Source organism: Rhamphochromis sp. 'chilingali' (genome assembly GCF_963969265.1).
Source record: "Rhamphochromis sp. 'chilingali' genome assembly, chromosome: 21".
NCBI lineage: Eukaryota > Metazoa > Chordata > Actinopteri > Cichliformes > Cichlidae > Rhamphochromis > Rhamphochromis sp. 'chilingali'.
Genome location: NC_137949.1, coordinates 19,423,359 through 19,446,553, shown reverse-complemented (window position 1 = coordinate 19,446,553; position 23,195 = coordinate 19,423,359). Strand labels below are relative to the sequence as shown.

General features: G+C 40.8%; 4 protein-coding genes across 6 annotated transcripts in view; 3 read left to right on the top strand and 1 right to left on the bottom strand.

The window, feature by feature from the left end:
* Positions 1-85: 85 nt before the first annotated feature.
* dmac2l (distal membrane arm assembly component 2 like) lies at positions 86-14,005 on the bottom strand. 2 transcript variants are annotated; one of them, XM_080870573.1, is made up of 5 exons: positions 13,738-14,005; positions 11,769-11,977; positions 10,004-10,175; positions 3,983-4,068; positions 86-748 (listed from the first exon to the last, which is right to left on the bottom strand). In XM_080870573.1, exons 1-4 carry the CDS (start codon positions 13,830-13,832, stop codon positions 4,014-4,016), a joined length of 531 nt encoding a protein of 176 aa, XP_080726699.1. In that variant the 5' UTR covers positions 13,833-14,005; the 3' UTR covers positions 86-748; positions 3,983-4,013. The 2 variants fall into 2 exon arrangements, with proteins under 2 accessions (XP_080726699.1, XP_080726698.1); XM_080870572.1 differs by lacking the exons at positions 86-748; positions 3,983-4,068 and adding an exon at positions 9,340-9,883 and having other exon boundaries at positions 13,738-14,002.
* Positions 832-9,191, top strand: cdkl1 (cyclin dependent kinase like 1 (CDC2 related kinase)). 2 transcript variants are annotated; one of them, XM_080870570.1, is made up of 10 exons: positions 832-1,234; positions 2,805-2,995; positions 3,920-4,041; positions 5,820-5,892; positions 6,229-6,319; positions 6,780-6,980; positions 7,114-7,196; positions 7,340-7,396; positions 7,492-7,653; positions 8,831-9,191. In XM_080870570.1, the coding sequence occupies exons 2-10, from the start codon at positions 2,828-2,830 to the stop codon at positions 8,930-8,932; spliced, it is 1,059 nt and encodes a 352-aa protein (XP_080726696.1). In that variant the 5' UTR covers positions 832-1,234; positions 2,805-2,827; the 3' UTR covers positions 8,933-9,191. The 2 variants fall into 2 exon arrangements, with proteins under 2 accessions (XP_080726696.1, XP_080726697.1); XM_080870571.1 differs by lacking the exon at positions 832-1,234 and having other exon boundaries at positions 2,790-2,995.
* A 62-nt stretch (positions 14,006-14,067) lies between the features above and the next one.
* On the top strand, positions 14,068-20,551 carry l2hgdh (L-2-hydroxyglutarate dehydrogenase). The gene is made up of 10 exons (XM_080870569.1): positions 14,068-14,284; positions 15,383-15,498; positions 16,882-17,033; positions 18,023-18,154; positions 18,238-18,400; positions 18,498-18,532; positions 18,615-18,782; positions 19,115-19,272; positions 19,376-19,507; positions 19,597-20,551. Exons 1-10 carry the CDS (start codon positions 14,205-14,207, stop codon positions 19,790-19,792), a joined length of 1,332 nt encoding a protein of 443 aa, XP_080726695.1. The 5' UTR covers positions 14,068-14,204; the 3' UTR covers positions 19,793-20,551.
* Positions 20,552-21,900: 1,349 nt separating this feature from the next.
* Positions 21,901-23,195, top strand: part of sos2 (son of sevenless homolog 2) — a 39,950-nt gene continuing 38,655 nt past the window's right edge. The window contains exon 1 of the mRNA XM_080870395.1: positions 21,901-22,868. Within this exon, the coding sequence (XP_080726521.1) occupies positions 22,785-22,868 (84 nt within the window). The 5' untranslated portion in view covers positions 21,901-22,784. The remainder of the gene's footprint in view (positions 22,869-23,195) is intronic.

The following is a 23,195-nucleotide window of genomic DNA, read 5'->3' as shown; positions in this document are numbered from 1 at the left end:
CCTAAGCAGCTTTCGGTTATTTTTACTGCTCTGTAATATAGTTGCATCTCCTGCTCTGCTGCATTTATTTTTTATTTTTTTTAGAAATTGGATATACTGTACATGCTTTTGTTTTTATTTTTCTTTACCCCCCCCCCCCCCCTCTTTTATAGACCCTTTACTTATCATTATTTGCACCATGTAAGCACTTTTGTACATTTTTATTTAAAATAAAAAGACAAAATGAGGGACTGCTAGGTTTCATTAACATCTCTGCATTCCCTTTGCTTAATGTGTACTGTTTTTATAATAAAAGCTGTTGTTAACATGAGAACGAGCTGTGGGTTATTCTTGTGTCGTGAGATAATCTCTTGTTAGGGAGAGCAGGTGATGGTGAGTTTTAGTTTCCATTATTCCTCTTTTTTTCGTTCTGCTTTCAGTCTGATGTGACTCCCTGGGCTAGTTGGTCGCAGTGAGACCAGACTAAATTTGCAGCTCAGTGTTACGTACTGGATGATATCAGGCTGATGTGGTTTAAGGGTTTTTGATGGTCGGGTAAACATGGACTCAGATGTGTGAGAAAACAACCCTAAAATGTTTCCCATGTGTCAGTGGTTGAGCTCTCCTGTTAGACTGAAATGAGTCAGGCATGACGATAATGACGTTTGTAGGTAAACAGCCTGACAAAGGTAACTCTCTCAGGTGTGATAATCCACAGGAGTCCTGCTTTCCCTTTTCCTCTGGAGGTGGGGGGTGGAGTCAGTGGTTCCTATGGACACAAGGGTGGAAAAAAGCAGAAGTGTTAAGTTGTTGTTCAGGGAGACTTATTCAGTGGGCAGCACCGGAAGTCATGTGATCTTACTTCCAAAATTAAACACGCAGCTGATTCATCAAAATAGGAGTTAAAGATTTGAGTTTGTTTTAAGATAAAATGCTTTTCATACTTAATTTTTAACAGGTGTGCAAGTGAAGCACAGTCAAGGGATATTAATGATGATAATGTTAAAGAAGTGACAGCATTAAAAATGAAGAAAAAAATGCAGTTACAGTTGGGTCACTTTATTTTGAAAAGCGCGACCGGATGTAGGTTTCATTTAACCACCTTTACGGATTAAAAACAGGAGCTCGCTGGAGCTGCAGGAGTAGTTGTTCTGTGATCGTCTACCTCGCAGGCTGATGTTGTTTGGAGGAAGAAAAGGGTCCTCCTGAATTTGGATTTCCTCTTAAAGAAACATCTGCGAGCATTTTACGGACAGTAAGTTTATAAATGTGATTTATTTTGGGTTATTCTACTTTAATGGTCAGGATTATTCGTCCATAGGCTTTACAGAAACACTTTATTTCCATGTTAAAATAAAGTAGCATGGGTATTTAAAAAAAAAAAAAAAAAAGTTGCACCTTCTCGAGGCATCAATTTAGCAATTTTGGTTTTTTTGTTTCTAATAAATTATACAGTGTCCAGGCACTACAGAAGGCAGGTGTAAAGAGATGAAATGGGAAGTGCTGTATTTATCCATTATTTGGGACATTATTTTGTTATAGCAGTTGAAGTAATGATGAATAGTTGATAATAACAATCATGTTATCTGACAGATGCCTCTATCAAAATATCCATGTTATCCATGATCAATAGAAGTTTGTTCAGGGACTTGCTCTCCACCACAGCTTCAAAGGTGCTTCCAGTTTGCAGCCAATCACAGAGCCAGCCTCTTTTGATGAGATTATTCAGTCAGCTGTAGCTGTGCTTGCTACAACTGACTGATAAATAGGATCTTCATCTTCCTCAGGAAATAGACCCTGTTCACACCCTTCTTGAATACAGCCTCTGTGTTGGTCTTCTAGTTCAGTCTGCTGTCTGATGATGGGACTCCCAGGTGCTTGCACTCCTCCACCACATCAACTTACTGTCCCAGGATAGATATAGCTAGTGTGGCCATCCTTTTTCTTCTGAAGTTGATCATATCTGTCATCATCTTATTCCCATTCAGAAGCAGATGATTCTCACTAAAGGCCCCTCACTACTACATCCATCCACTGCAGAGTATTTGTGTAGGTTGCACGGAGCTGCACAGAAGGACTGAGGTGCAAATAAATTAAAGATAATCTCCCGATTTGTGGCTCAGGATGTAAATGCACACAAAAAGATAATAATTAAGATGTCATTTGTGTGTATACATGAAGTCAGCAAGTGATGTAATAATGTGTGGCCATTCCAAGTGGACATTTCTGTACTTCTTTTCTCATAAATATTAAATTATGTTTGCTTACTTCAGGAGTCACCTTTCATTCAGATATCTGGACCATAATAACAGCTTTTAATCATAAATATCAGGCGTTATACTTAGAGGTTATATTTTAATCAGAGGTGGTATTTCCCCCTTTGAAATGCATTCAAATTTTTCAGTGCAGCACTTTGATATTCTCCTCACCATGTTATTAGTCTTATCTTTGTGTCCCCCTCAGGGAAATGACCGAATATACTTTGCATTGCAAATGTTTTTGTTACGCAATCTGCTGGGAGATGGGTGTAACGTTCCCTCTTTGTGCAGGGCCATTTAGGAAGTTACCCTAACATTTTCATCCCTGTAAAACGAGCTTGCATGCAGGCATGCTTTTGACGGGTCAAAAGTTGCTCATACTTTTTATTGCTGCAAAAACATGTTTGTTTGTTTTTAAAAAAGCTAATTTTTGCAGCTTGGCTTGTGTAAACCATTCATAAAAGCAGTAGATTATCAAGTAAAGCCCCCTTCTTCCTTTCTTTTCCTCTTTGTCTGTTTTCAGGCTGCCACTGCTGCTTGTAAAGTTTTTGTTTTGTCTCCTTTCAGAGGAGCACTGCTTCCTCCTCAGTATGGAGAAGTACGAGAAGATTGGAAAGATTGGAGAGGGCTCGTACGGAGTCGTCTTCAAGTGCAGAAACAAAGACACGGGCCAGATCGTCGCCATCAAGAAGTTTGTCGAGTCAGAGGATAATCCCATCATTAAAAAAATTGCACTGAGGGAGATCAGGATGCTCAAGGTAAAGACGCAGCCTGTCTGACAGAAGCTTGCAAATTAGTACAGAAGTTGCGAGAGAAAAACATCAAAATGATAAATGAATAAAAGAGGCATGTAATGCTAAAGTCTGCTTTACAAAACTGGTCTTCTTAATGCAGAGTTGCAAGATAAAATTATGTGACTAAGAACGAAATATATGACTTACGAAGTTACATTTATCAAATAAAAAACTCATCAGGATAAAATTATTAGCAGGAAGCGTAAAACATTCACATTTTTTTACTTTACAAATCAAGTTTTTATCATAACTCTCAGCCAAACTGTTGTTTTGAAACTTTAACTCAGTCTTTAGAGGATTTAAATCTTGTTTTTAATGCAAGGAAATGTAAAGCATTCCTCCTCCTGTGCAGCCAGCGGGAGGGACACGGTGCAATTAATTCTGCCGACAGAGGGGAAACACTTCGCTTTCAAACCAGCAAACTTGAGAAAAGGTTTAGAGGGCTGTAATCAAATGAAGGCAAAACCCTGCAGGGTCAGAGCTGACTCCAGTATTTCAGTTGCAGTGTGACATGTCTGTGAACATTGAGTTATCTTTTAAAAAAGCCTCTGGCACGAGTTGAATATCTTTCTTAGGCTGTAAATTGGAAGCTTAGGCTCAGTTGTGGTCAAGTCATGTGTTTTGTTAACGATGTACATATTTATCAAAGATGTACCGATGCGTTTGTTGGTGGTTTAATTAGTCATGCAGTGGGTGGGAGCGCTGGAGGCCTGCTGGACATCAGGAGCTCGTAAATAGGACAGGTTGTCAGGGGCAACAGCATGTTTATTACCCTCTCTTAACAGTTTAGTGTGTTTGAGATACAGACAGAGACTGATGAGCCACTCCTCTGTGCAGCAGATTCTGCTTGTAATGTCTGTTTGGGATTTCTGTTTTCTGTCTGTGCAGCAACTGAAACACTCCAACCTGGTGAATCTGATCGAAGTGTTTCGACGCAAACGGAAGCTTCACCTGGTCTTCGAGTACTGCGATCACACCGTCCTCAACGAGCTGGACCGCCATCCCAGAGGGTGGGTGTGTCTCCCCACAAAACCTCCCTGAAAGAAAGAGATGCATGCATTTACTTGGTAGTTGCTTTGTAACTGCACGTTTAAAGAACAGCATTGCAAACACCTGGCTTTCGGCTATCTCCAAACTTCATTTATATAACATGTATGCCGCTTTGTCCAGCTCTGATGGGCACAACGCTCATCTCCTGGGAGACTGACTGGCTTTCTGTGGTATGCTTACAGTGATGCCCTCCCAGAATGCTTTGCTGGAAGGGAGCCACATTTTATAGGGAGTGTTTTGGCTCTCCAGTCCCCCCGCCCTCCTCTAGTCCTGGCCTATAGCCTTCAGGCCACAGACGGGTTCAAAAGAAGAGACAACAAAATAGATAGAAAGGGGCTGAGATTGTTATAAATCGCCAGTCACAAGGCTCGAATTAGCCATTTCCCCAGCAACACTGGTAGATAGCGGCCCCTTGACCAACAAAGCCTCAGTTGTTGAACATTGTGCCTCAAGAAAGAAATGGCTGGCCATTACTGACTGTCATCTTCAGCCACAGAGCGGCAAAAGAAAACTAGAAATGAAACAAAACAGAGCAGAAAACAGAACAAATGTATTTTTTTGTGTTTTGCTAAATGAACCGTGACGAGCTACGCGACTTCTATTCCAAGCTCCTCCCAAAACTGTCTCACAAACCATTATTTTATCAAATCACAACATTATGGTCTTACTGACCTTCATCGGGTACAAAAAGCAAGTCAGTTTGTGAAATTTCTTTCCTCGTAGATATTCCAAGATTCCACAAAGTGCTTGGAATCCACAGCAACTCGGCTGCAAAGTGTCAGATCACGCAACGTTACAGAGGAGTGTCGCTGAATGCATGAAGGATGCTAACATTCTTCTTATTCACTAACTGCAAAGCTCCAAACCTTCTGTGGCATTAACATCAGCACAAAAGCTGAGTGCCGGGAGCTTCGTGACATGGGTTTCCATGACCCAGCAGCTCCCGTAGGCATAAAGTGTAGGTAGCCTTTTATCCATATACTGTATGACTGGCCTCTTTAGCAGCACCACTCCAGGGATGTCTGTTTGCTGGTCAGTCTACCACAGGGGTGCCCAATCCCAGTCCTTGAGAGCTACTGTCCTGCAGCTTTTGGATGCACCTTGTTCCGACACACCTGAATCAAATGAATGGCTTGTTATCAGGCCTTTGCCAAACTTGATGGCATGCTGAAGAGGTAATCAAACCATTTGATTCCGCTGTGTTGGAGTAGAGATGCATGGACTGGGATTGGGCACCCCTGGTCTACCACCTTCACACCCCACCTCATCAATGACTTTACGGACCACACTGAAAGTTTTGCACAGACATTGATGACCCCCAGAGCATGCATCTTACAGATTTTACTGATCCCAGACTTTTTTTTTTACCAAACCAGGGGTTTTATATTTTTGTTCACCACCACACAGACCCAAAACAATATAACGATACAAAATATAAACAATATAAATACTAAATCTAGTAAACATGGCAGAAATCTTAATGTCTGTTTTTTTGGCATCACTTGGGCTTGTTGATAGTGTATCAGGAAGCTTGTTCCCTCCAATAAAAGGCCTTACATTAAGAAAGGCAGGCAAGCGTGAAGCTCCAAGCTCAGTCTCTGACAATGTCATCACGTGTTTGGAAATTTTCCAGTAAACCCCATTTTGTTCTAAGAATCTTTTCCAAGATCAACAAATACCCTTCAAGCTCGAATAAGTTTCTGTCTATCAGTTAACTGATTTCCTCCTTGTCCTACAGCGTCCCAGAGCATCTTGTTAAAAGTATAACCTGGCAGACGCTTCAGGCCGTCAACTTCTGCCACAAACAGAATGTAAGTGACGTCACGCTCGCTTCTCCCACCTGACTCCTCACGTAGCGTATTTCCCAGTTGTCAAACCTTCCCCTCTGCTTTGTTTTTCAATTCCTTACTACCCTCCTCCCTCCTCCACCACCCAACAAACACTCTGCTTTATGGCTCTTTTTTTTTTTTACAAGAATTCCTTTCCCGTGGCTGACCAGCAGTTAATGTATCACCAAGACACAACAAACGCTAGAACGGCCCCCGTATAACAATGTGGCTTGAAGTCTACAATCTCTTTCTACTCCCATCAGAAAGCATGTGGTTAAGTTCATAGAGTGGTGTAACTCTACTGTACTGTCTCTGCAGTGCATCCACAGAGACGTCAAGCCGGAGAATATTCTCATCACCAAGCATCAAGTCATCAAACTCTGTGACTTTGGCTTTGCCAGGATACTCAGTAAGTTCATCAGCAGCTGCAACAGTGTTGACAGTGCCCCTTAGTGGTCACTGTTACCATTACAAGTGCATATTCATATTTACAACTTAATGAATGTTACCCTAAACTTGGTTAAGTACTTGCTGGATAGTTTCAGTGCTTCAGATTCACATAGAAGAGTTCAAGGCTTGTTACTAATATTTGTTTTAATCCCTCATTCAGAAATGATTCCCTGAAAACCAACAGACATCCCCAACAACAAACTTAAGATATTCAGTTCAGTGTCACACAATGAAAAAGAGCAAAGTGTCTCTTTCTGGGTTAAATTTTGACAACATTCGCTTTATTGAATTACAGGAAAACGGCTAAATGATGTTTGCAGCTCCAGGATTACTCACTGAATGAGTCTTTGCAGAAACTATGTGTGTTTTCACTGATAGTTGAAATGATGTTGGATTTTGTGCATTTCTGTGTTTGGCAGCTGGTCCGTGTGACTACTACACCGACTACGTTGCGACCCGCTGGTATCGCGCCCCTGAACTGCTGGTGGGAGACACTCAGTACGGCCCCCCGGTGGACGTGTGGGCAATCGGTTGCCTGTTTGCTGAGCTCCTCTCGGGGACGCCTCTGTGGCCCGGGAAGTCGGACATGGACCAGCTGTACCTGATCATAAAGACCCTCGGTAAGATCAGCCTCCTGCGTAAAATGCCTTTACATTTTCGGAGAAACAATATCTTATAGCGATTTTTTTCCCTAATTTTATCGGTGAGGTATAATGCGTTATACTCGCTATTCGCTGTGTGATTATGTTCCAGGAGATCTGATTCCTCGACACCAGCAGGTCTTCAGCAACAACCAGTTCTTCTGTGGAGTATCCATTCCAGAGCCACAACAGATGGTGACGACGAGTTTTGCTTCCTTTATTTCAGTCAGAAAAGGCCGAATAAAGATCATTTCACTGAAATAATAAATGAACAAAAAGAAATATCTAAACTTGTGACTGTCTTTTCAAAAAGTCCTTTTGCTCTTCGGTTTCTGCAGGAATCTTTGGAGCAAAAGTATCCAAACCTCTCACATCAAACTCTGAGCCTGATGAAGGTGAAGTTGTTTTTATTTTAATGTTTGCAGTTCTTCCTGCTGCTGTTTTACAAAACTGACAAATTCTGGTGCTCTGTCCACACGTGATGGTGCAGGGCTGTCTGCGGATGGACCCGTCTGAGCGGCTGACCTGTGAGCAGCTCCTCCAGCATCCGTACTTCGACAGCCTGAGAGAAAGAAACGAGAGCACATCTCGACAGCAGGACCGCTCCGGCAACAAAAGGACACGTTTACCTCGCAGACACGTTCCCCCCGGGGTGAGCAGCCTTCTGTTCCAATGATAAAGATGACGTATCATATTTGGGATAACTGGTGCCAAACTGGTTGTGTTTTAACTTGAATACAGAATTGTCAGTGGTTATATCGGCTCATACTATTAAAACGAGCGCTTAAAAGTTACAAATCAAAAACTACTTCTTATATGTTATTAATAGATGACTACTTATACCACTTATACTACTTATTATATATCAGGATATAATAAAAGATAATCAGGTCCCGAGGTCTGAAATTTAGGTAAATACAACATCGATGAACTACAAAACATAACATGACAGTTTGTCCCGAAAGAACATCTGCAATCGCCATAATTCAACTTTATTCTCAAAATGATCAATATTTTTGTTCTTAATTTGTCCCCAATTCTCCATCATAGAGGGTAAGTAGCAGTCAAGTGTTGCTAATAAAGTGCACTTATCTAATGATCATCAACGAGGGTCACCGACTCCATACAAGCAGAGGTTTTTGGCAGTTTGCAGGACTGTAGCATGCAGGTGTGTGTTAACACAAAACCAAAATGTTCCCAGAAGTGGACATCCCAGCAAATTCATCCTAAGGTCAAATCATGCAATGCTCAGAGAAACTAAAAAACAAAACAAGAGCTACATCTCAGTTAGCATGTTGAATGTGAAAAAGACTGAACAAGTGTGGCTTGTTTGGAAGGAAAGCCTCTTCTCTCTAAAAAGGACATGTTAGCACAGCTTCAGCTTCCAACGTTGCAACTAAACAGATGACAAGATTTCTGGAACAATACCATTTGGACAGATCAGACCAAAGTTCCACTTTGTTTGGCCATAAGCACCACATTTGGTAAAAACCAAACACAGTGTGTCAGTAAAACACCTCACACCAACAGTCGAGCACGGTGGTGGAGGAGTGAAGATCTGGGTTTGTTTTGCACTCGAAGAACCTTACAGCTATAGAGTCGACCGTGAATTGTTTTCCGGGGTTTTCTAGAATTAAATGCGAGGCCATCTGTCCGACTGGTCAAACCGGTCATGCAACAGGACAATGATCATAATCACGGCAGCAAATCCACAACAGACTCTCTGAAAAAGAGACCCAGTCAGAGTCCAAACCTCAGGTTGTAAAACTCATCGATCTTTAAAAAAATGCCCTTGTAAACTTGTTTTTACTGATTTTTGTGCTCTACAGTATTTGCCACAGTTGACCAGCAGCAGCTTCTTTCCAGCTCTGGACAATAAGAGGTACTACAACAACCTGCGCAAATTCAACTATCACCTACCGAACATCTAATCCCGCTGGTCCTGATCCGAGTCCAACCACCACCAAGAGCTCAGTAACGTGACGCATACTCCAGTAGCACTTTTTAAACACATTTAATGAAGCTCCAACCACTTTTTATGAGGTGTATCACATGAGGTGTCTCTAGTATCTCTCTCGTTGATGTCAGTCTATGCACTACTCCCAGCAGGTCATGTTGGTTTATGTATGTCGCCGTCGTTTCAGGCTGATTTTGTATAGAGACAAGAAGCAGTGAGCTGCTCCGCTCGTAGCTGCACAGTAGACTGAAGGAAAAACTCCAATGTACTGCCTTGCCTGGTTTGCCAAATGTATTTTTATATAATAACGGGCTTTATAAGAGCAACTTGTTTGTTATTTTAGTAAGTTATAATACAGGACATGAAGTTAAACTGCTCGTGAGCGTTTCAGAAAATCTTATTTATTGACATTAGGAGTAAATACAGACATTAAACATCCTTTATCCCACTTTCACAAACATTTATTAGCAGCAGTCGCACTGTACTCAACGTCTCTGGAATATTGGTGCTAAGGATGTTTTCAGCCATCTGTTTGTCCTCAGATATTTAATGATGAATGCCAAAATAATCTAAAAAGAAGATGTAAATTACTCTTAAAATAAACCTTTTCAATTGCTTTCTCTATGTACACACATATGGAGTTACTTTGAATAAATATCACAGTGAACTAGTGTCACCAGCGATTTCATTTGACTCTTTGTTGGACTGACGAAATGACAACTCTGTGAATGATTACGCCACACCTTCTCGCGACAAAAAACCCTCAAAACCTAAGAATAATGGATGTTGTGCTGTGTGCCATTCACACGATCAGTCCAGGTCCAGCTGTATTTCCAGATGTGGAAGTGCAGTTTGCAGCCTGTCAACTGTTGTCTGTCTGTCTTTGATTCCGGGAAGATCACTGAGAAACAGATACTCCAGTTTCCTGAGAGGAAGCATCGCCTAATTACTTCATTCGTTATAAGATTGTTTTTTTAAAAAAAGCACCATTAAAACAAGCAGTACTTTAAATTTGTTTCCTTTGGAGCAAACAATAAACACTGACCTGAGTTTGTGCAGGGCGATAATACCCTTATCAGTCACATTTCCACACGACACCACCTCCATCATGTACAAGCTCTCCTGCAGGTTCTCTATGGAGGTCAGCCTCTCCAGACAGGCATCTTCAATGTAGATACACTTATTGAACTTGACTTCTTCCAAATGTTTCAAACCATCTAGAAAAATCAACGTTAAAAAAATGGCATCAGCACGTTTAGGAAAAGGGACTCAGGCATGCTCTCCTTTAAATATATATATACTGGAGTTCAGCAGCCAGCAAGGTCAGAGAAAGCGTGCGTGCCTGCTTGGTGTAAAATATCCCGGACACTTGCGTCACTTTTAGATAATTAGTCTAAGAGAGATGCACTTTCCCCTCGCCTTTCTTGTTAACACCACGGAAGGGAATCGCTTTCAGGTCAACCGTCGAGGTCGAAGCTAATGCAAAATTTACACTTTCTGAACTTGGCTTTAATTTTTAATTTAAACACACTCTTTACTATGTTAATCCAAAGCGAGTTTAAAGGGAAATAACCTATGTTAACATATGTCAACATCTGGATTTACTGATGTTAACAGAACATAAGTCCTAATGACTTATGTTCTGTTCCCCCAGTGCCATCATTAGGTCAACAAGATCATTATGAAGCTGGAAGTACAGAATATTGAGTTCTGTCCTTGTTGATCAAAGCGTCCCTTATTAAAGTTCACAGTCTGTCAGTTTTGTAACATATTTTTGTTGCAATGTTGCTTTTAATTTGTTATATTATATACGAGACATATATAACTTTATTTTTAAAGTTAAATTTGTTTTTTGTTTTTTAATGATTTCTTTGACCAGTTCTTTTTCCAGGGTGGAATGATTGCACAGCACACATTTTAATCACTTTAAAAACAAAAACTGGGTGCATAGATTTGAATTTGCTTTTGATTTTTTTCTAATCCATACAGGGCTGAAGATGTATACACTCAAAACTATATATATACGCATTCCCCTAAATCTTTTAATAAGTACGCTGAAGGTTCTACAATGTCTTTTAACTTGACAGGGCCTATTAACTTCTCATTAGTGATCATGATCGACCACAACAAGGATTTGTTTACCAGCACTCATTGGATTGATCAATACTTTGAAGAATTGCAGCACCTAACATGGACAAGCTAAATGCTTTCTGGAGAAACCTTTAATGGTCAGACGACACGGACATTAAGCTGGAAAGTGGATGGAATATCTTAAGATTACTTCCAAATTGTTCAACTTAACCTTAAATCTGTAAGGCTGTATGTATATATTTGAGCCTGTATGTATTCTTCTGACCCAAAGTTTGAAGTAAATTCAAATTTGTACATTTGTGTATGCTGCACATCTTTAATGACATCTGCACAGTTCAAAGGAATCATTAAAAGCTCAAAATAATTGTGAGATTCACGTCCATGGATGTAAACTTCTGACTACAACTGCATGTATATCTGAGGTTAACAAAGTACTTATCCAAAAGGCATCCAAAAGATATTTAAGTGCAGACGACGAACCCTCTGAATCTAAGAATATGGATTTTTTTCTTTCTTCTGTGATATGAGATCAGCCATTAAACACAATATTAATTCATCAATGTTTTCCTCCCCATGAACATTTTTTCTGTTAATTAAAAAGACAACAGCCTCACCAGGTGTGTGACTGTACACTTAAATATATCTGAGACAACATCCGCGATCATTAGGTGAAGACGTCAATGAGTCTAGAACAAGAACATGATGTTCTCCACACTGACCCAGGTAGTCAAACCCTTTGTACATGATGCAGGATTCAGTGGCGTCAATCGCCTGGATCTTGTATCTGCCCAGAGACCCAGTTGGCAATGCGTTGTAGTCGAGATGCCAGCGATCAAAACCCTGGAAGCGCACTTTAGCACCACATCTCAGCAACCACTCTGCTGCTGCTCGGTCTGGGCCCACAGCTTTTATCCTTTCATAGTCCACCCTGAGTGAAGATCAACAAACAGTCAAAGTACTGCACATGCTGATATGTGATGAAATGTGACGGGTCACATTTGTTTGGTGCAGAAAGGGAAGAAGGGTCAAGAGACAAAAGTCAAAAGTCCTATTGACAACTTCCCCACTAGGGCAAATGTTAAAACCTGAACTAATCATCAACGGTTTACAAAAACAAACATGTTGTCAGTTCATAGCCTGTACATAGCTTGTACTCACTACAGCCTGTACATACTTATAGTTATAGAATATTCACAACATACTTCATACCGTGTACATTATAACATAATAGACCCATTTCTGTAATATACTTACATATCTATATTATTGCTAATATATATTGTAATATATCTATATCACTAAAGCACTTCTGGATGGATGCAAACTGCATTTCGTTGCCCTGTACCTGTGCATGTGCAATGACAATAAAGTTGAATTCTATTCTATTCTATTCTAGTTTATTTAACATGAAAAAAATTATTTTAAGCGCCACTGGACTGTAATTCCTCATCTTTACTAAACAGTTACAAGCAAAAATCTCTGTAAATGAAACAAAAGTGAAAATTTATTTATAAATACAGGCCTAGAAATAGCTTTTCTGTTTAAGTGTTTGTTTAGACTTTGTTTATATGATCTTAGATAAATGGATATGTTTCAATGTGGGCTTTCTTTTCTTTGTTTAGGGAAAAAAATAATACTGTAGCTGACCCATTGTGTCCATTTCTACCCAGCTATGCTTTTACTGGATGGACGATGTGTTTAAGATGAAGCCATTGGCAGTCAGATCCTTTCTAAATGGTATTGCATGGTGGATCAAAAACTGACTTTTGCTCTTCTGCGTTCATAATTCCATCAATTTTGACAAGATCCCAACACCGTTGTCTGAAACACAGCTCCAAACCATGACAAAGCCTCAACCGTGCATTACAGATGGCTGTTGATACTCACTATTGTTTCCTTCTTCTGACCCCTTCAGTACATATTGATGAATCACTCCATCAGACCTGTTGTCACTGATCTTTGGTCAGGTTCTTGTATGATTTAGCATACATCACGCTTTTTCTTTCTTTCTTAAGAACGGCTTCTTTATAGCCATACTTCAACCGAGGCCATTTCCAATGAGGCCTCAGTGAAGACTAGATCGATCAACAGAAGATCCAGGTGCATCTCTCAGGTCCTGTGTCAAGTCTTACCTGGATTCTTTTTCTTTTATATTTCTTAAGGACATCACTTTCAGATAGGTTTGTCTGCTGTAGAAGCTGTAGTGGCTTTTCACTTGTTATTTTGTACTCAACATGTCCAGTTTCCAATTTTAATGACACACCACGCTGAGATATAAGAAGTTTTAAGCTAATCTCTCTTTGGGAATCATCTTGTTGGTGTGAAAATCCTATTTTATGCCTATCAAACTGTATTATATTTAGCATTTTTCATACATTCAGCTACAGAAACAGGAACAAATTACAGGCTGCTAGTAGCAAAGTGCCTAAAGACACGTTTTAAAGGGGTGTTTGCCAAGTTTTTTGTTATGTGTTGACAAAACTGGTTCATTCCTTGAGTTAGATGCCTGTTTTATGTTTGTCTGACTCATAGGTCAGGGTTAAGTCTCTGAATATAGTCAGGTACAAGGACTGGGTTCAAAATGAGAGAAAAAGCAGCTAATGTCCAGAAAAAGAAAAGTATGGCTCAAGACTTTCGTATAGTGATGTATTGTTAAGGTGGAGGTGAGTTAATAAAAAGGTGCCTCACTTGTTGAAAACGGCATTGAGCCAGCCCCAGAAGTGTCTGCGGGTCCTCTCCGGGTGAGTCACCGCAAACTTCACCGCCTGCGACAACAGTCTCATATCTGAAAGCCAAACTGCGCACTGGGAGTTATCTCCTCTGCTGGCTCTCACCGACAAACAGCGCAGGACTGCGACACATAAACAATCCCGTCTCTCACCTGTCCTCCCACAAGCAAAGGACAACTGACAAACACTACTGTTTACATTCAGAGCGCAGCCATCATAGCTCTAACCTTTAACCTTAACGACGTATCACGAATAAAAAAAACGCGGTATCCAATTGGCTGGACGCGCTTACGTCAGAGCGGAACGTTAGCGGCTCTACGTACGGGAGCGAGAGGAGGAAACACGAACACTAGGAGCTAAGGAAAGTCGCTCCTGGCTTTTATACAATGAAGAAGCTAATTTGAGCTGCTATTAAACGCTGTGACAATGATCCGGATCCTGAGCGGGGCGTCCTTTAAGGCTGCTGGTGGACTGTTAAAGGATATTCAAAGCAGACAGCTACACGGGTGAGGCTGACACCACAAAGACAATGACTTGTGCATAAGTGTGAGCTTGTTCAGTTATATGTGAGAGAAGAAGTAGTGGTGGGGTGCTAGTTTCTTTAATGCGTAGGAAAATGTGCAGACGAGCCTGCCCAAATATGCAACTTTCACTGAGCTGTCAGTGAAATCCAGCACAGGTGTCCTAGTCACTGCCAAGGACACCCAACTCCCCAAGATATAGATTCAACAACATCTGTACCCTCTGCATGAGCTAGGTCCTCACACCACGTTGTTTACTCACACAAAACATCTGTCTGCCTTTCCAGTCATCTGCGCTCCATTCACATTTCACTAAGTCATTTTAAACTTTCAGAAGCTCCCTTGATTTCTTAATAAGTGTCCAGCAGGGAGGACGGTTGTTAGAGTTGCCGTATTTTCAGAGGCTGCACACAGCTTACCGCTCCCTCTCCAGTTTACTAAGGAAGCCCTGCAATATAGGAAATTACAGTTAATTATTATTAAGAGCAAGGGAAACCTTCCTACTTAAATTCAGCTTCTTCAGAGATAACCCTCGGGTTGACAGGTGAAATGTTTGGCAGGTTTAACTACTTACACCTGTGCGCATTTGTACAGGTCCTGGCACTCTGTTCTAGTTATGATAGAAACCCTCGAGCAAGGTTTCATCTCTGAACATTGACACTTTCTAACCAATTTGGTGATAGTCCCTGATTTAATCTCTAGTTGCATTTATTGCTTTAATGTTTTGTGGGACATTTAAGACATTTTGTCTGGCTGTTGCAAAAGTGCCGTAAAATGTACTCACTTGGTTACAAGATTTAAATGTTTGTGAACATTGTGTTCTTGTAGATCCTTGCTTGCTCTAGCTTGCCTATATGGTGAAGGGTTCTTCTATCCTATTTGTAATTGCAAATACCTCTTTAACTCAAACATCTGTGTCATAGGTCTCCAGACTGATCTGCGTCAAAGGTCTCTTTCTCATCCATGGCTGGACTTTGACCTAAATATTCTGCTTTGTTTTCTACCTTTTCAATCTGTACAGCTAGTCGATTATTAATAGCCACCTTAAATTTTGTCCTGTCTGTTTGCTTTTTGTTTTTTCAGCACATATGACATAGCTGTGGTGGGAGCTGGCATTGTGGGCTTGGCCACAGCCAGAGAGCTGATTCTGAGACACCCGTCGCTCAGTTTCGTCCTCCTGGAGAAAGAAAAGGAGCTTTGTGAGTGGAGTGTTGTGGATGTAAAGACACGGAACAACATGTTAATGTAGAGATTTGTGTTCTCCACAAATCTCTACATTTTTGACCCACTCACTGACACTCTTAAACTTGACAGCCCTTTCCCTTTAGTTACTGTTTCATTAATAATCAAATGTCCTGGAGAACAGAGCCAAAACATTGTAAAAATGTAACAAACCAGCAAACATACTCTGGTACTGTTTTCTGAAGTTATTGCAGGATTTTGGATGTATGACAACACTTTACCCCAATCAGTATATAAGATATTTATACTACATTTGCAGTCATGTGAAAAACTTGCATGATATAGATATATATAGATATAGATGCATGATATAATGGCTTGTAGCGATGACTTAAATTAATAATTTCCTGTGTGACTTCAGTCTCTCACATCATTGTGGTAAAACTTTGCACTCTTATTTAAAACAGTGCTTCAGTTCATCGATGATAGCAGGCATTTGTTTGTGCACTATTCTCTTAAGCCTGATTCTACTGTTGTGGACACAGAAGTCAACAGTTGGAGAACCCACGGCTGATTTGTCATTCCTGTTATACTTCTTTTAAGTCTGCCGTCTGGACGCATTCTTATTTGATGCATTGTAAAAAGGCAGGTGGGCAGACCCTCAGCTAACTGTCTGATGACTCTGGGACCCAAGTGGACCCTAACAGAATCCCCGCTTTAAGGTCCCACCACAGTATTTCAGTGAGGTTGAGGTCTGGACTTGGACTGGGCCATTGCAGCATGTTGATTCTTTTCTTTTTCAGCCTTTCTGTTGTAGATTTGATGCTGTGCATTGGATCATTTTAATCCTACGTGACTCATTTGCTATCAGATAGATGGCCTCACGTTTGACTCTAGAATACTTTGGTATACAGAGGAGCTCATGGTTGTCTCAATGATTGTGCCCAGGTCCTGTGGCTGCAAAACAAACCCAGACCATCAGCCCTCCACCACTGTGCTTGAGTTGTTTGCGCTGTTATGCTGAGTTTCCCCAAATGTGGCGCTGTGCACTGTGGCCAAATATAATGCACACTTTGTTCTTGTTTGCCCAAAGTCCAAAGAATTTGTTGAGACATCAACTCCTGGGAAGATAGTGGCTTTGTATTAACACACCTGACTATTAACTACTGTTTTCCACTCTTTTATGCTATGCTAATCTCCTAGGTGTACCCTAATATTTACCAAACAGAAAGTTAAATAAAGTTCATTAAAACTTTTGCATATTAAAATGATCAACATTTAAACAGATAAATAAACGAAACAAAAAAATTATTTGAGTCAGTTTTTTTTCCCCCCATCACTCCGTAGGACTTAATACTCCCTTCTCTCTTATTGTTCTTCAATTTGTCCATACCTACCAGCTTTACACCAGAGTGGGCATAACAGTGGAGTCATTCACAGTGGGATCTACTACACACCGGGATCACTGAAGGCTCGCCTGTGTGTGCGAGGAGCCACTTTAGCCTATGAGTACTGTGAGAAGAAAGGACTTCCTTACAAGAGATGCGGAAAGGTTTGTCTCTGTATGTTAAGCTGATAGATTTAGAGTTCAGTGACCACCTTGAGTGACTGAAATTACAGCAGACATTTATCAACAGTGTTGGGAAGGAAATATACTACTAGTTTAACTGTATTTAACAGTAGCCTACTGCCCTTTCAGCTTCATCCATATTTACACAGTTTAATTAATGTTACCCATTTTTACCAGGGGCTAATTGTTTTGTACTCTTGGTTCTATATGTTCTCAGTGAGAACAGATATCTGTGATAGAAAACAGATATTTTCTTGCTTATTAAGCACCACGCTATGGAGCCACTGTGAAATGTAAAGCAAAAATGGGTGACAAGGTCAGGAAATTTATAGAAAAAATAAAACTGCATATTGATTAAAAGCAGTGGGGGAAAAGTCGGTACCCACAGTTGGAACTAATTTCATGGTGAGCTTAATCCAGCAGGAGGCAGCATAACGACTAAAAGCAACTAAAATTGAAGTAGGTGGCAGTGGTTAACCTGTGACCTCAGCAGGTCCTGGTAGGTTCCTACTTCAAATTGATTTTCTGGAGTTTTTTTTTGTCTGGAGTTTGCAGTGTGGAATGGGAGGATGGATGGAAGTTTGAACTAGCTTTTAAATCTTTGAAATGTATATTTATTCCCAGACACGGGTCTTAAAGTCAGCTCTGTAGCTGAATGAAATCCAATGCAAGGATCAAATATTTGGAGTGTTTTGGAGACAGCTTTGATGTCTCCCCCTAAAGATTAAATCCAAATCAAGATCTTTGACTTGGATGTTAATTTTTATTGCCCCGTAGAGTAAAGAAAAGGACTGAGCGCCAATTCTTATTGCAAAAAATAAAATCTTATATTTATTTAGAATACAAGAGGACCATGTATGTTACCAACGATTTGATGCCTGCTTGTTTTTTTAGCGATTGTTGGTACTCTGAAACTTTTCAGTTGGTAATAGTGAAGTATACAGTATGTGTTTCTGTCTTAAACCATGCAGCTCATCGTTGCTGTGGAGCAGGAAGAGATTCCCAGACTGAAGGCTTTATATGAGCGCGGCATGAAGAACAATGTGCGTGACCTCACCATTGTCGATGGCAAGGGCATCCGGGACAGAGAGCCTTACTGCAGGGTGAAAAGAAAACAAACATCATCTCATTTACTTGGACAAAAACGTGTTAATGCAGAGTAATATTTGATATTTCGTCTTTTCAGGGGATAATGGCCTTGGATTCGCCCTACACTGGCATTGTCGATTGGAGGATGGTGGCTCTCAGTTATGGTACTGACTTCAAGGAGGCAGGTGGCACTGTGGTAACTGAATATGAGGTCAATGACATTTCCATGATCAAGGAGAGCCCATCAGGAAGCACAGAAGGTAACAAGCTGGTTGTGCACATCAGTGTTGACACAGTCATAACTTGTCATAAAAATTGTATAGCTAACACAACTCCCTATTTAAATTCCATTTGCAGGAATGAAATATCCACTTGCAGTCAGAGATAACAAAGTAAGACATGTTAAAACAAAGGTATCACACGGTCAGATCGTGTTCTGTTGTTTACAGTTTTTGCATCATTACTTTCTCACAGGGTAATGAGCTGCGGTGCCGTTACGTCCTGACCTGTGGGGGCCTGTACTCGGACCGTTTGTCACAGATATCTGGATGCAGTCGGGAGCCACGGATCGTCCCGTTCAGAGGAGATTATTTAGTCTTGAAACCTGAGAAGAATTACCTGGTCAAAGGAAATATTTACCCTGTAAGTCTGCTGAAAATGTTTTCCTGGTACAAACATATACAGGCAGGTGTTTTCTGTTTGTTTAAATCATTTTTTGGCAATCTCAATTGCAGAACATCCCAGATATATGTGAAAAAGTATAAGTGAGTTACAGTATGTGGACTTCTTTTTCCTCCTGCCTGGAGATGTTTTGAGGGGAATTTTAAAAAGATGACTTCTTGTCGATTCCAATTTAGTAGTTCTGAAGCAGAGTTCTGACGGTTGCATCCACATTATTTGTGGGTTGTTTTAATACTTGTTGCAGGTTTAACATGTCTGTGTTTTCTAATACATTCTGTAAAATCTCTCATTAGGTTCCTGACCCTCGTTTTCCGTTCCTCGGAGTTCATTTTACCCCGAGGATGGATGGAAGTATTTGGCTCGGCCCCAACGCTGTCCTCGCCTTTAAAAGGGAGGGTTACAAAGTGTACGACTTCAGTGCTCAAGACTTTGCTGATGCGCTCTTGTTCAGGTAGCAAATCTGTCCTGGAAGATGTGACGATTTCAGTCACAGTGTAACAGCTGCGTAGTGTGTGATGCCAATTTGTGTTTTATTTTGTTTTGTTTACCTGCAGAGGCCTTCAGAAGCTAATAATGAGGAACATTATATTCGGAGTTGGAGAAATGTATAGAGGACTTTTCATTGGTGCACAGGTTAAAAATCTGCAGAAGTACATCCCTGAACTTTCCCTGAGTGATGTGATCAGGTAGAGAAATCATTCTTGGTGCTTGTTACACAATATTAGGATAAATGTTAGGACCGGTTTTCTGTAACCGCCGGTTGTTTCCTGTCCAGGGGTCCAACGGGAGTTCGAGCACAGGCCCTCGACCGCGACGGAAACCTCGTGGATGACTTTGTGTTTGACGGCGGGGTCGGAGACGTGGGCAGTCGAGTGCTCCACGTGCGTAACGCTCCTTCGCCGGCAGCCACCTCCTCCCTCGCCATTGCTGAGATGATTGCAGATGAGGTGGAGAACCGCTTTACGCTGTAGCAGAGGGAGGAGAGAAAACCAAAGAAAGTCCAGCTGTCATGACTTCTTTATTACAGGACAGGCCTTAATTTAACAGAATAAAGTGACTTCTCTGCTGCGGTTTTGTTTTTAACACTTTTTTATTTTCGTGGTGCTACTTCGGGTTGTATGTTTACTCCACCACGTATGAAAGTACAGTTTATTTTGTGCACTACATTTCTGTCTAGAAATGAAGTTTGCCATGACCTGCTTTTTACATTTGTAACTTCAATAGCATTATCATCAGTTTCTAACATTAAAATTATAATATCAAAGTACATCAACTGTGCGTAAATGTGCACTTTAGATTTAAACGAGGACTCTCTAATGGTTACATTTCAGTACAAACGATTTCTTTTTAATTTTTCAATGTGATTTTTCAACCTGTATGAAAGAGGAGTTTGAAGACTGTATAGTCTGCTATAAATGAATGAAGAGTTTCGGTGTCATCATGAAGGCTTTTATCTAGATGTTGGCTTATGAAAGTCTTCATGTACCACACGGTTTACCAAGAAAGATCGGTTCTTCTTACTCCATTTGACAGTTGTGCAACAAAGATTGTTAAATTATATCATGACTAAATAGTGTCTTTGTCTTATTTATATTTTCATCAAGGCAAATTTATATTTTTTGTGGAGCTGCTGGTGATTTCTCTTGAATCTGTTTCAAACTCTGCACATGTTCCTAAAACTGTTCTGTTTGTCTCTCTGTCATTACATTGATTATGACAAATGAATGTTAAGGTAATTTTTAAAATATATATTTTTGAAAACAAATGTGCCATTTTTGTGGTTTCTGTTTTAGGTTAGTTTTTTTGGAGGATTTTTTTTTTTTTTTTTTTTAAAGATGTAGGCTACATTCTTTTATATTTAAATATAATGACTAATATGGGAATTGACCACAACTTCGAATATTTAAACACAACCTTGCTGTGTTTAAAGCTGATTTTTCACTGCACTGAAGAGGATGAAGTGGTGGTATGGAGAGAGTTGTGGACTTTTTAACCAATTCAGTTACATTTTATTTATATAGCACCAAATCCCAAAAACATTTGCCTCAAGGTGCTTTATATTGCAAGGTTAATACTGTCCCCTATCAGCAACCACTTGGCAACAGTGGGAGGGAAAAACTCACTTTTAAAAAGGAAGAAACCGCTGGCAGAATTAGCCTCAGCCCCTGTTTGGGGGGGAGCGTCAGAGGACAGAACAAAGACATGCCATAGATTAATAATAACTAATGATTACATACTGAGATGTTTTAAACCTAATCTTAAAAGTAGCTTCCCTATTCCAAATTGGGAGCTGGTTTCACAAAAGAGGGGCCTGAAGTGAAAGTTTCTACCTGCCATTTTACATTTAATTACCCTAGGGAACCACAATTAACCAGAGCACACTGTTTAACACAGTCCCGGAGACTGATTGGATGGCTGAGCAACGGAGAAGTGTACTTGTACTGTTTGAAGAACAAGGAAGATATGTAAAACTGTTGTAACTACAGAGGACTAAAGTTGATGAGCCATACCAGGACAGAGATGATGATCACCAAGCAGCAGTATAGCTTCATGTCAAGAAATAGCTCTAAAGATGCAACACGTACAAGAGAGGGATAGTGGATATACTGGATAAATTATGTTGAAGATGGAGCTAGCAGGAGGAAGTTCATGGATGTAGTGGAGGAGGACATGGAGAGGTTTGAGGGGGAGGATGCTAGGGAGATGGTCCACTGTGGCGACTACAGCCCTTCTGTGCCATGGCTAAGTCAATGAATTATAAAGTTTGGATACAAGGAGGCAACATACTGGAAGAGCCAAAATAAATTAAATACATATTAAATATTTAATTATTAAAAATGAAGTCAATCATTTTTTTTTCATGTGCTGAATCACAGCAACAAAGACAATGTATGGGGCACATAAGTTTTCAAAAAAATATTTTCACTCATAATATTTATTTAAGCGCATTTTTCCCATTAATCCAGCCTCCTTGTCATATAAAACGTAATTAGAAATGTGTTTAGTGTGGCCGACACTTCAAAGGGAAAGTCAATAAGTTTTATTGTATTTCCTGCTGTCTATCCCTGTGTGTCGCTACTCTTCGCTGCTAAGAGTCTACTCTGTGTGTAGACAAAAGTCCAGCCTTGTTTTTTTCAGTCCAATAAAATGTGAAATTACGCAGGGACGCACGGCGCAGCGAGCAGAAGCTGTAGGCAGGCAGCGGAGTTGGTACGAACATCTTCGACTTCACGAACCAAAAACACCTCGGCTGCTCTTCAGCGGCTCTGCTCGCAAATATGCCTCGGACCGGCCGCTGCTTTGGAGGTGTACGCGGGATTTAGCGCCTTATCTGCTGCGGGGAAGATGACTGAATTCGGAGCAAGCAGCGCAGGAGAAAGTGTGCCTTGTTTGGAGCTGAACGGGTCGTGTGCCACAACATAGTACTCGCAGCGGAGGCCAGCCCCAGCAGCCTGTAGCAATCGTTAGCCGGCCAGCTAACGCTAGCGTGCAGGTGTTTTGGCTGTAAACAACGTAACATAACTTGTAGCTGTAGTTAGCTGGCAGCAACCTCGGCTCCAACGTCTTGCCTCAACATTGAGCTCAATGTGCCTGCTTTAAAGTTTTTAAGCAAACGCCAAGCAGCAAGTGTTACACTTAGCAGCATTCTTATTAGCAGTTAGCAGCTGCTGGGTGTTTACAGGAGCAGCAGGCTGGCCACATAGCCACAAAGCTAGCGACTTAACTTTATTGCTACATGTGCTTTTTTCCCATCTTTTTTAATAGATATTTTTTCCGCTGTTTAGCACGATTTGACCTCGGACTCACACTCTGCTTTAGTTACTCTGCTTTTTATTAAGTGAGCCAGTTTGTGTTGTTTCACCGTTGTAAAGCCGGGACTGACCCACCCATAAGGACAATTTACCCGGGGCCGATGCTGACGGTTCAGCCCGGATCACGGCAACACCAGGAGCCGCTTCAGCAATGCAGCCCCAGCAGATATACGACTTTTCAAGTGACGAGAATAGTCACAAATGGAGAGGCCTCTTCGTGCAAGCTCTACGAAAGGTACGACTGTGACCACCAGCTTTCTCTATGCACTATTATAAATCAAAACACCCGTATTGGGGTGACCGATTTGAACACTGGTTTCATCTGTGCATCTTTACCAGAACAAAAGTTTTGGTAACACTTCTTGACTTGAGTCGGCTCAGAAGCAAAAACTTCAAAGTGTTTATATTAACACTATACTTATTTGTGAGGCATTTAGTGTTTTGCAGACCTCTGGAGATATCCCGCGCCTGTTGACATGTCTCTGCTGTGCCTATTCAATATGCTCGTCACCCAAGTTCCTCATAATGACTTCCCACAGTGATTTTGAAGAAGTTGTTCCTT

Bases quoted from the DNA above. Each gene is read 5' to 3' on its own strand.
- cdkl1 (XM_080870570.1), top strand. From the start codon at position 2,828: ATGGAGAAGTACGAGAAGATTGGAAAGATTGGAGAGGGCTCGTACGGA. The intron at 5,893-6,228 runs GTAAGTGACGTC...CTGTCTCTGCAG, and splicing joins ACTTCTGCCACAAACAGAAT to TGCATCCACAGAGACGTCAA. The intron at 7,197-7,339 runs GTGACGACGAGT...CGGTTTCTGCAG, and splicing joins TTCCAGAGCCACAACAGATG to GAATCTTTGGAGCAAAAGTA.
- dmac2l (XM_080870572.1), bottom strand. From the start codon at position 13,832: ATGAGACTGTTGTCGCAGGCGGTGAAGTTTGCGGTGACTCACCCGGAG. The intron at 10,176-11,768 runs GTCAGTGTGGAG...TGATTTTTCTAG, and splicing joins CAAAGGGTTTGACTACCTGG to ATGGTTTGAAACATTTGGAA. The intron at 9,884-10,003 runs GTCAGTGTTTAT...GCTTCCTCTCAG, and splicing joins ATCGCCCTGCACAAACTCAG to GAAACTGGAGTATCTGTTTC.
- l2hgdh (XM_080870569.1), top strand. From the start codon at position 14,205: ATGATCCGGATCCTGAGCGGGGCGTCCTTTAAGGCTGCTGGTGGACTG. The intron at 15,499-16,881 runs GTGAGTGGAGTG...CATACCTACCAG, and splicing joins GGAGAAAGAAAAGGAGCTTT to CTTTACACCAGAGTGGGCAT. The intron at 18,401-18,497 runs GTAACAAGCTGG...TTCCATTTGCAG, and splicing joins CCCATCAGGAAGCACAGAAG to GAATGAAATATCCACTTGCA.